The sequence below is a fragment of the Tamandua tetradactyla genome, chromosome 17 (assembly GCF_023851605.1).
Source record: "Tamandua tetradactyla isolate mTamTet1 chromosome 17, mTamTet1.pri, whole genome shotgun sequence".
NCBI lineage: Eukaryota > Metazoa > Chordata > Mammalia > Pilosa > Myrmecophagidae > Tamandua > Tamandua tetradactyla.
In genome coordinates this window covers 2,277,113-2,288,515 of record NC_135343.1, presented here as the reverse complement: position 1 = coordinate 2,288,515, position 11,403 = coordinate 2,277,113, and the positions used below count along the sequence as shown (strand labels likewise).

Genomic DNA, 11,403 nt, shown 5'->3' with positions numbered 1-11,403 from the left:
TCAGGAGCAGGCGGGCAGGGGATGCCTCAGCATCCAGATAGGAGCCTGGAGCTGGGCGAACCCCCTCCCCCAGGACCCACCCAGATGCAAAATAGGGCCCCGGGGGGGGGGGGGGGCTCAGGCTTTCCCAGCCTCGGCACTGTGGGCGCCACCCCGGAGCTGCCTGGCCCGTGCGCTGGGGGGTGTCTAGCAGCATCTTGGGTCTCTGTGCACTGGAGGCCAGGGGCATCCCAACCCTAGCCGGGGTGGTCCCCGAAATCTCCAGTTGCCAAGAGCGTAATGGGGGACAAAACCAGCCCTGGCGAGAGCCAGAGGATCTGAAACTGTAAGGAGCTGGGAAGGAGGTTCAGGGGGCGTGTCCGCCAGGAAGGAACTTGGCTGGAGGCAGGGGGTGCACCAAGCCCCCTGCCGTCCCAGTGCGGTGCAGTGGGTGATCAGTGGCCTGGCGCCTGGGAACTGGGGGGCGGGGGGCCCCTCTGCCCCAGGTGGTGACCGGGGCATGAGCTTGAGGAGCAGCTGGGGCCCACCACAAAGGACAAGGAGGGCATTTCCCACTTTGGGGGGCATGGGGGCCCTTGCGGGCGCCGCTGCCCAAGGCTGGCTATGTGGCTGGGGAATGAGCTCCAGGGTGGGGGCGAGGGGACGGGAGGCAGTGGATGTGCCTGGCGCAGGGCAGCTGGGACAGGAGTGCCCCGAGGTTTGCAAAAGGTCTGAGTTGGTTGCAGCAGAAAAGCCCAGGGCCTGCCCCCAGCCTGGGTGTGCTCACAGGTGGCAAAGGGCTGTCCCTTCCGATCCCACCAGGAAGGCGGAGATGAGCTGTAGTGGCCACTGGGATGGCTTCATCCTTGGCGACCAGGGATCCTGGTCCCGCCCGGTGAGCAGGCAGGTCTCGTCCGTAAGACCTGCCCCTGGAGGGGTCAGTGCGGCCCGGAGAGGTGAGGGAGGCTAGCTGCTTCCGACTCTCCGGGTTGTCGCTCCTGGCTGGCTGCACTTGGCACCTGGGTGGGGTCAGGGAGAAGCCACATGGCTGGGTGCTCTGAAGTGGGCAGGGTGACACAGCTCAAGGGCTCCTGGGGGGGCAGGGGTGAGGGTCTGGTGCGAGGCTGGGCTGGAGCGAGGCTGGGCCCTTGGAAGAAAGAGTGGTTCTCTCAGAGGCGCGGGATGCTTATTTACATGGGCACCGCCTGCCACACAGGCTTGGGTGGCACACCTGAGGCCGGGCATCAGGGACTTGGAAACTGAGAAGCAGCCTTGGGGCTGGCCGGCGGCCATGGCCTGTGCCCAGAGCCTGGGAGTGGGCACGTGGGAGGGAGGGGGAAGGGCGAAGGGGGCTGGGAGGGGCTCAGGGGGAGATGGGGAAAGAAGGTTAGTCTGAAATGTCTTTTTACCCCAACGCCTCTTTCCAGTGCTACCCAAGAGAACTGTGCTGTGTGTGAGTGTGTGGATGTGGGCATGTGTGTGCACGAGTGTGTGAGTGTGTGCACGTGTGTGTGCTCTGTGTGTGGATGTGGGCATGTGTGTGCTGTGTGTGTGTGGATGTGGGCATGTGTGTGCACGTGTGTGTGTGTGCACGTGGGCATACAGTCGGGAGGGCCTGGGGCAGGGACGGGTCAGCCCTGGCCTCCAGGGGCCTCTGCTTTTCCTGGCTGCTTTTTTCTGAGCTGTGTCCAAAAGGGCCACCCTTCACCCATCACCCTTCACCCCTCGCCTCTCACCCCTCACCCCTACAGGGTTCAGTGCTGCATGCCAGGAAGGGCCGCCTCTTCCTAGTGGTTCAGAGGCTGTAATTCCCCCACGCCCCAAACCCAAGCCGGTTTTCCTCTTACTTCCTGTGCCCTGAGGGGAGGAAACTGAGGCAGCAGCGGACCCCAGGTTCCGCGCCTTCTCAGCGTCCCCAGGACCGGTGGGGGGGGGGGGGGGCGGGGGGGCGGGACAGACTCGGCAACAGGCTCCCGCCTCCTCACCTCGCTTCCACTGCGGGCGCCAGGAAGAGGCGTGAGGTTCTCGGGATTCCCGCGGCCCCAAACACTCACCCACCGTCTTCTGGGGGCTCTTCGGCGCGGGAAGGGAGACCCGGGAGCCCTTCCTGAACCCGGGCGCTCCGGCCGCGTCCCAGCCCCGCGCGCACCGGCGCTTCCACGTCTGCTCGCGCCCCCCCCCCCCCGGGCCCTGAAGCCCCCGGACGCCGAGGACCCCCACACCTCCGGCGGCGCGGCGGCGGGCATCAGGGGCGGCAGAGGTGCCGGGTCGCCTGCCCGGGGCGCCGGGGCTGTGTCGGGTCTACCCGCCCGCCGGCGCGCCGCCTCCCTCCCCCCTCAGTCCTGCTCCCGCCCCCAGTCTCCACCCCCCCGGCCCCGTCCGCGCGCTCCCCTCCCCTCCCCTCCCCTCCCCTCCCCGGGCGCGGCTCCGGGCTCCAGCGAACGAGCCGAGCTGAGCGGCCTCTGCGCGTCCCCCAGGAGCGGGCGGCGCTGCCCCGGCCCGGTCCGCGCCCCCCGGAGCGCTCTGCAGCCGCGCCGCCCAGGGCGCACAGCGGTCCCCGGACCCGGCCGCTGCGGACGGGGACCGCGGCGGAACAAGTTGGCAAACTTCGGGGCGGCCGGCAGGGACGCTGGGCGCCGCGGGAAGAGGGTGGAGGAGGGCGGTGACCAGAGCCGGGCGTCCCCCGACCCCCTCGGTCCCGGCCATGGGGCCGCAGCGCCTGCCAGGCCGCCCCGGGGCCGCGCCCCTCCGCTAGCCGCTGCCCGGCCGCGCTCCCGCCGCGCCATGGACCACCAGGAGCCCTTCTCCGTGCAGGCCACGGCGGCCATCGCGGCCGTCACCACCTTCCTCATCCTCTTCACCATCTTTGGCAACGCCCTGGTCATCCTGGCCGTGCTGACCAGCCGCTCGCTGCGCGCCCCGCAGAACTTGTTCCTCGTGTCGCTGGCGGCCGCCGACATCCTGGTGGCCGCGCTCATCATCCCCTTCTCGCTGGCCAACGAGCTGCTGGGCTACTGGTACTTCCGGCGCACCTGGTGCGAGCTGTACCTGGCGCTCGACGTTCTCTTCTGCACCTCGTCCATCGTGCACCTGTGCGCCATCAGCCTGGACCGCTACTGGGCCGTCAGCCGCGCGCTCGAGTACAACTCCAAGCGCACCCCGCGCCGCGTCAAGCGCGTCATCCTGCTCGTATGGCTCATCGCCGCCGCCATCTCGCTGCCGCCTCTCGTCTACAAGGGTGACCCGGGCCCCCAGCCCCGCGGGCGCCCCCAGTGCAGGCTCAACCAGGAGGCCTGGTACGTGCTGGCCTCCAGCGTCGGCTCCTTCTTCGCGCCCTGCCTCATCATGACCCTCGTCTACCTGCGCATCTACCTGATCGCCAAGCGCAGCCACCGCCGGAGCCCCAGGGCCAAGGGCGCCCCGGGGCAGGGGGAGGCCCAGCAGCCCCGCCCCCCACCCGCGGGGGCTCCGGCCTCAGCCACGCCGCCCCCCCTGGGCTCCCCGGGGACCACCGCCCGAGAGGCCATCGGGCACCCCGAGGCTCCTGGGGAGAATGAGGAAGGGGGCATCCCAGCAGACCCTGCGGGCCAGGCCTTGCCACCCGGCTGGCCTGCCCTTCCGGACTCAGGCCAGAGCCCTGGGGACGGCGCCCTTGGGGCCGCTGCAGAGGAGGACGAGGAGGGGGAGGACGGAGAGGGGGAAGGGGAGGAGGGGGTGCCTGAGGTCCTTCCGACCGCCCCTGCCTCGGCCGGCAGCCCCCCCGTGCCGCGGCCCCAGGCCTCCCGGGTGCTGGCCACCCTCCACGGCCAGGTGCTCCTGGGCAGGGCCGCGGGTGCCGCGGGCGGGCAGTGGTGGCGGCGGCGGGCGCAGCTGACGCGGGAGAGGCGTTTCACCTTCGTGCTGGCCGTGGTCATGGGCGCCTTTGTCCTCTGCTGGTTCCCCTTCTTCTTCAGCTACAGCCTGGGCGCCATCTGCCCGCAGCGCTGCCGCCTGCCGCACGGCCTCTTCCAGTTCTTCTTCTGGATCGGCTACTGCAACAGCTCGCTCAACCCCGTCATCTACACGGTCTTCAACCAGGACTTCCGCCGCGCCTTCCGCAGGATCCTCTGCCGCCAGTGGGCCCAGACGGCCTGGTGAGCCGGGCTGCCCGCTGCCCGCGGGGGGCCGGTGTCTGGCGTGCCCTGGCCGCCCTGCGTCCTGGCCCGCGCGTGTGCCCACTCGCCACCGTGCAGGCCCCGTCCTGGCACTCCCCCCCCCCCCGCCCCGGGAGGGTCGCAGGCAGAAATGACCTCGCAGGGGCCCAAGTGCAGCCTCCCCACCACTGCCCGGGCCGTATGCGGGGTTCTCCTCCCCAGCCCGGGTGCAGGCCAGGCTAGAAATGAGGACCCCGTCCCAGGACCCCGGTGTCCTCCGAGCCCACAGGGGAGCTCCCTGCCTCCTGGGCCCCGACTCCCTGGCAGGTCTCCTGCTCGTGATGTTTTTGCTTCTTTCTTTCTTTCCCCCCAGTGAGCAGGGTGTTGGCCTGGCCTCCCACTTCTCCTAGGAGGGCCTTTTGCTGAGGAGGGGCAGGTGGTGACTGTCCAGCACCCCCCCCACCAGATGCCCACGGGCCCCATCAGGCCAGGTGCGGGGCTGGGGCTGTGCTGTCTCCGGACCCTTCTCCCCTGCCCACAGATTTGGAGCCCCTTTAAAGGCCGGGACCAGGGCTCGGTTTCCACCCGCGGCATCACCCTGGGAGGTGGGTGGGCACGCAGCAGTGGGGCGGTCGGAGGCCCCATGGGAGCTGCCCCGCCGCTGGCTTTCGCCCCCTTCGGAAGCCGGGCACAATAGCTGCCGCCTACTTGCTGGGGAGATGGAAGGCTTTGTAGAAAGCTTTGAGCTCTGTGGGGGGACGCCAGAGAACCAGAAAATGTGATTATCCGGAGATATGAAAGCCTCCTTTCTGTGTGTGCCCACCGCCTGCCTTCCTGCAGACTTCTGATCCGGGCCTGGGGCGTGCGGATTCCACCCCCGAGCTGGGACCCAGCGGCCAGCACAGGCCCCTGTCAGCTCAGGGATCTCTTCTGGGAATGTGTCTCGTTCTGCAAAGGTTTCGATGTCCGGCTGTGTGACAGCTTCTTGACATTTCCCCTGCTGCCCTGAGAGGGTTTCAGTGGCTTGGGGCTCCCGGTGGGAAAGAGGCTTTTGTCATCAGGCAGGCAGACATCTCCCCAAGAGAGCTAAAAATATGCACACGGGGGATTGGTCTGGGACGAGTGGCCTTGGCTGGGTGGTGGATCCCACAGGCAGGGTGCAGGGGCAGGAGCAGGTGAGGGGCTGTGGGGTCCTTGTGACAAGGACCCCAGGTGGGTGCCAGCTGACCGGCTCGGACCCGACCGCATGGCCCCACCTGCTGGGGGGCTCCGGGGCGGCTCCCTGCCATCTCTACCCCCCACTGCAGACCCTGGCGAGTGGGCATCTTGGCTTGTGGGACTGGAGTGGGACAGCTGTCCACTCCAAGGGCTGACCAGCTCTGGAGGGGTGAGGGAATGTTCTGGGATGAAGAGAACAAAAGGGACCCAAGGGAGCTCCCCCAGGAGGCAGGCGTCCAGCTGCTGCCTTGGTGCCAGTCGCGAGGCCAGGCCATCACCTTGGGTGGGGTGGGGCTGCCTGGTGATGTCTGCTGGCCATCCTGTGTGTGCCTCCCTGGGACTACCGGGACCCCTGGCATTGATGCCTGTGGCCTGCTGGTGGCATGCAGGTGTTTTTACAAAGTCTGACCTATTTTATCAATAAAGGATATTTTGTAATAAGCAAATTCTGTCCTCGTCACCCAGGCTGCCGGGAGGTGGTCACTGTCCTGCTCCCTGCACAATGGATGCGGTGTGGCCCCATGAACTGGGCTCCCTCTGGCTGGGATCCTCTTCCATCCCGGCCAGTGGGGGTGATGGTGGAGGGCTTCCCAGGGGAGGTGGCCTTGGGCTGGGTGCTGAGGGAGCAGCAGGAGTGTGCCAAGACCACACGGGCTCCCCGGGGGCAGCGCCCACAGAGGGGCATCGTGGCTGGCCAGTTTCTGACACGTGGCAAGAGGCAGCCCAAGACCAGCCCTGCCAGGGGTGGGCAGAGCGCGGGGGGTGCAGAGGGGTGGAGGAGCCACCCTCTGGGCTGGGTGGCGGCCCCCTGCAATCGGCTCTAAGCTGCTGTCCTCCATGAGGGGCGGGAGCGCCTGAACTCAGTGATGGAAGGACAGCAGGACAGAAGGACGTCGGAGCTGGAAGCCCAGCAGGCATCACTCTGACCTGTCTCCTCTGCATCCCCCAAGCTTCCTGGCCTACCCAGCTGTCTCTCCATGCGGCCGGGCTAGGCCATGTGGGCCCTGGTCCGAGAGCAGGGTCCTGACAGAGGCCTGGCCGGTGCCAGACCCCAAGGACAGTGAGGCCGGCGAAGGAGGCCAGGGTCCGATGGCGGGAGCCCCTATGAGGCCACATGCTGCCTCCACGCTCTCTGGGGGCCACGGCTTCTGCAGGGGCAGCTGGCGGGGACCCCACAGCACAGAGGCTTCACAGAGGCCCCCAGCTCCTAGTCGGGGGTCAGGGGCTGCCCGTGGCTGTGGTTTCCCAGGCCAGCGCTCTCCTGGCGTGTCGCTGATGACCGCACAGTGTTACACCTCGAGACTGAGTGTCAGCCCAATGCATTTAGGGAAAACCGAGGATCAGGGATGTATCATGACTTCCCAAGGGTCACTGGGCCCAGGCTCTCCCCACTGGATCACACTACCTCCCATGGCGTAGGGATCTGCGGGGGCTAGCCCAGGGGATAGAAGAAGAGGCCTTGGGGGCGAGCAGCAGAAGGCTTCCCTGGCCGAGCTGGACCATTCACAGCCCGTTCTCTCTCTAATCCTCAGCCTTGTTGGGCGTGCTCATTTTACAGAAGAGGAAACAGTGGTCACAAACTACCATGGAACCATGAAATTCAGGTGCAGAGGCAGGTGGCTCCATCTCTGGCTCCAGCTCCCATTGGAGATTTGGGGGCTGCATCTGGCTGGATTTGGCGGCAATAGTGCCATGATCGATTGTTCATGTCTGTGTTGCATGCTTCCCAGTCCTGACCACTCTGTCCAGTCCCTGAATTTCATTATAGAGGAGACCAAGGCCCAGAGAGGGGAGGGGCTCGCCCCAGACCCCCACCAGCTGCAGGGTGGTGGTCACCAATGCTGTGCCCACCGTGCCACACCTTCCACCCAAGGAATCTTAACCAAACTCAAGGACCCGCAGGCACACATGCTCAGGAAACACTTGCTGACAGCCCACCCTGTGCCAGGGCCGGTGTTGCTTTAAGGATTCAGGGTCAGATGAGGAAACTGAGGCTCAGAGTCCCCAGGACTTGCCCGGGGCCGTCCAGCGACCAGGTGGTGCAGCTGGGACTGGACCCCAGGGCCCCTGCCGCCCACCCCTGACCTCCACGTGAGCAGAAGCTGAGCACCTCAGAGGGCTGGAGAGCCAACGAGGCAGCTGGGAGTGCAGACGGGGGCCATGTCCCCTCCTCCCAGGAGCAAACCACAGACACCTCGGAGGGTGTCGGACGGCGAGCAGGGAGGCCTGGGAGCTCAGCAGGTGAGCGTGAGCTCTCCTGGTTGGCCCACTTGCCTTCGGAGACCCCTGACTGTGGGGCACTGGAGGTGCCGACAGAGAAGACAGTTAAAGAGGCGGTGAAGGGGGGGAGGGTCTTCTCAGGAAGACCTGACCAGCTGACCTGCTCAGAGAGGGTGGAGTCCCTGCCCAGCCCCGCCCAGCCCCGCCCCGCCTCGGGATCCTGGCTGAGAAGTCCTGGGCGGCGGGAATCTTCCTTGGAGCATCTTTGGCCCCCACCCATGCAGGAGGCTCCCCGTGGCGCCAGGTGGAGTCGAGCCCTGCCCACTGTCCCGTCCTCTGCATGACTCTACTCAGGGAAGGGGTGCTGGGAGGGGCTTGAGGCCCAGGGACCACCAGCCGGCAGATGGGGAGGAGGCACCTGTCCCCTGGGCTTCCGCTTAGAGACCCAGATCTGGGGGGCAGGGGTGGGGGCGGGCACTGACGTCCCAGGGGAGGGGCACAGGGCGACCAGAGCCCCTGTCCTGCCCCTGCCTGCTCCTGGTGGGCCCCAGCCCCCTCGACGTCCTGGCTGCCCACAAGGGCCTTGTGCTGTGGCCCCCAGACACCCGCCCTGCTCAGCACTGGGGACGGCCTGGCGTGCATCGGGCCTCTCGGAGTGGGTTGGGGTCTGCAGGGCGCTGGCCAGGGCAGCGGTGAGCAGCTCCCATCACCAGGGGTGGCTCCAGCCCCGTGCCCGGGGCATCCACGGAGATGAGTGTTTAATGCGCCCACTTCCCAGGTGGGGAAACTGAGTCCGTGGAGGCTGATGACTTCCAGGGCTCACCCAGAGCTGGAGCTCGGACCCAGACGATGGAATCTCCTCTGTCCTGAGCTCTTTCTGGGGAGCAGGCCCCCTCGGTGCCCCTGGGCCAGCAAAGCCCCTGCCCATGTGAGCGCAGCGGGCCCCTGCAGACCCCCGGCCAGGCCCCTGCTGCTGGCACGGCTAGGGCGGGCCCCAGGGGAGGCCCCCCACCGGCAGGCTGCGCTGGGCAGGGCCGGGCAGGCGCGGCTAAAATTAGGTGCTGGGATGTTGCAGCTCCCACATCCGTCCTTCCTTCCTTCCGTCCATCCGTCCTCTGGGGAAGGCATCGTCAGAGACTGGAGCTGGAGGGAGGCTGCATGTCAGCTTATGCCCGCCCCTGGGCTCCGGTCCTGAGCTCCTCACACCCTCCCCAGCCCCTGGCCAGAGCTGCTGCCCTTGACTCGTGGCCACTGTCAATTAGGAGGGACTTCAGAGGGCCAGACACCCCCTCTGTCAGCACCTGCCTCCAGGCCCTGGGATCTGGCTTTCCCTCCCCTCCCTGCCTCCTTCCCCCCCCCCTCGTCCTCCTCCCTCCCCTCCCCCTCCTCCTCACCTCTCCTCCCTCGGCTGCTCTCTCTCCTCTTCCCTTTCCCTCCCCCTTCCCTCCCTTCCCCTTCCCTCCCCTCCTCTCTCTCCCCCTTCCCTCCCCTCCTTCCCTCCCCCTTCCCTCCCCTCTTCTCTCTCCCCCTTCCCTCCCCTCCTCTCCCTCCCTCCTTCCCTCCCCTCCCTCCCTCCCCCCTTCCCTCCCCTCCTCTCTCTTCTCTTCTTCCCTTTCCCTCTGCATGGCCCTTCCCATTTCCCAGGCCTCAGGGGCCCTCTCCTCTCTCTGAGCCCCTCCGGCCTCCTGCTGCCTCCCCCTGGGGAGGGACCTGCAGTTCTGTGGGCCGTGGAGGCTGCCAGGGGACCGGAACAGCCTGGAGCCCAGCGAGGAGCCTCCCTCCCTGGGAGTCAGGGCTATTTCTGGCGCAGCTGCAGCCCTCTGGGCCCCTGACTCTCAGGCGGCGGGAGGGTGCAAGGGTCCCGGCCTGCGCCTTCGCTGGGGAGGGGCAGGCCCTGGTCTTCCTCCCTCAGAGGACCCCTACCTCCCCTGGGGACCCGGGGCTGCTTCAGGAGGCAAAGGCTGCAGTGGGCACCCAGGTGTCCCTACACCCCGATTCCCAGCCCAGCCCAGCTGCAGCTGGAAGAGGGAGCGTGAGAGGCGGCCTGAGCCCACAGCCCGCAGTCCCTGGACGCTGGTGGGGGGAGGGCAGAGGCTGTAGACCCCACAGGCCCCTGCGTACTCCTTGTCCGAGGCTGCATTGACCAGCTGTCCCAGTGCAAGTCCGGTGTACCACGTCCCTCCACCCACTGCTGGGGCAGGGCGGTGGCCTGGTGACCGGAGTTGGGGGGGTGGTACAGGCTGAGCGACCTGGAGCACACCCCTTCACCTCTCCGGGCTTCAGATTCCTCCGTGTCGGATGGAGGAGTTGGACTCGGGCGTGAGCCCTGGGCAGGGCGCATGGGGAAACTGAGTCGGTGTCTCCTGCCCCTTCCCCCCATCGCCCCTGCCTTTTCCTGCCTGTCTGTCCGGGTGGAGCTCCAGGGCTAGCCCAGACCCCATTCCACGCCCTCCCACTACACCCTCTCCGCAGACCCCACCATGCATCAGCTCCCCTCCCCGCCTGCCCAGGCCCCCTCTGCGCCCCCTGCCCACCAACATGGCCCCGTCCACCCCAGCCCCAGGCCACCCCCTCAGTCACCTCCCTGTCCTGCCCCCAATGCCTGCGCCCCAGGGAAACCCAGAAGGGCTGGTAGCCTGGGAGATGGGGCTGAGCGGTGCATGATGAGGGGCCAGGGAATGGCTGGGGCCAGGAGCGTGGGGAGGGGGCCACAGGGAAGGAGGGGGTCTTCCGTGTGGGGCAGGCAGGGGAGGCGTTCCTGGGGAACAGTGCTCCCGGGGTCAGGGCCGAGAGTGGCCCAGGGGAGAAGGTGGCTCCTGAACACAGAGCCCGCTTGTGCCCTGCTGCCCTGAGGCCAGCCCTGGAGGATGGGGCCTGTCTCCAGTGCCCCCCGTGCCACCTGACCCCGGGCAGAGCCTGGTGCAGGGGTATCTGCCGGGCTAGTTTCCCCAGCAAGTGGGGCAGGACTGTCATGAGCAGCTCCCTTGGAGCCCCCCGGGCCCTGGGAACGTGCCTCTGGCTTGGTGTTTTCTTGATTTGTTTTGTTTTTCCGTGTTTCCCGAGAAGCTCTGTTGGAAGATTCTATCTTGACCCCAGCTGGGTGAGCGGCTCGGGGCGTGGAAGAGTGGCCAGGCTGGACAGGGAGAGGATGGGCGGAGAGACGGCCAGGCAGTCTCTGCTGGAGGCAGCTTGGAGGAGCACTGCCCGTGGAGCAGTTCCAGGCTGTGTGGCCTCAGGCCATCACTAAACCTCTCTGAGCCCCGATGTCATCATCTTTCAAAGGGGATGACATGAAAGGGGATGGCGACAACAGCAGCTTTAAGGCTGGCAATGTGTGTTGAGGGTAGAGATGACATACGAAATGTGTGAGTGTGCAGAGCTGGCCCCGGCGCATGGCTGAGCAAGGGGGTAACTCCTCCGGAGCCCTTCCCTGCGAGGAATGAGGGCGGGCTCTGTGCCCCAAGGCTCACCCTGGCCCCAAATGGGTCTATCTGGCACTGCAGAGAGGGGAGGGCTCTTGGACCAATGTGTCCCACATGCCACACCTGTCCCCAGGGCCAAGGAGCATCCCAGCTGATCCTCGGGGGCTGTGGGGAAGGCAAGGGCTGCCCTTCCCTGAGGAGGAGGAGGGATGTAGGGCTCCTGGGGGCTGCTCAGGGGCACTCAGAGCAGGGCGAGGGTGGCAAAGGGCCATTTGTGCTGCCCGTGGGTGGACCTGGTCCTTTTGGGGTACAGGAGGGGACACCCCTACAGGGCACTGCAGCCGCTGTCCCCACCCCGGGGCCCTCCCCACAACATGAGGCCACCGTGCGCGCCCCAGGCCCCCTCCACGGCCCTCGCAGCCCGCCTCCCA

The 11,403-nt window shown here is 67.3% G+C and overlaps 1 protein-coding gene across 1 annotated transcript; it reads left to right on the top strand.

The window, feature by feature from the left end:
• Positions 1-2,763: 2,763 nt before the first annotated feature.
• ADRA2B (adrenoceptor alpha 2B) lies at positions 2,764-4,116 on the top strand. Its single transcript, XM_077135071.1, has one exon. It carries the CDS (start codon positions 2,764-2,766, stop codon positions 4,114-4,116), a length of 1,353 nt encoding a protein of 450 aa, XP_076991186.1.
• Positions 4,117-11,403: the final 7,287 nt, after the last annotated feature.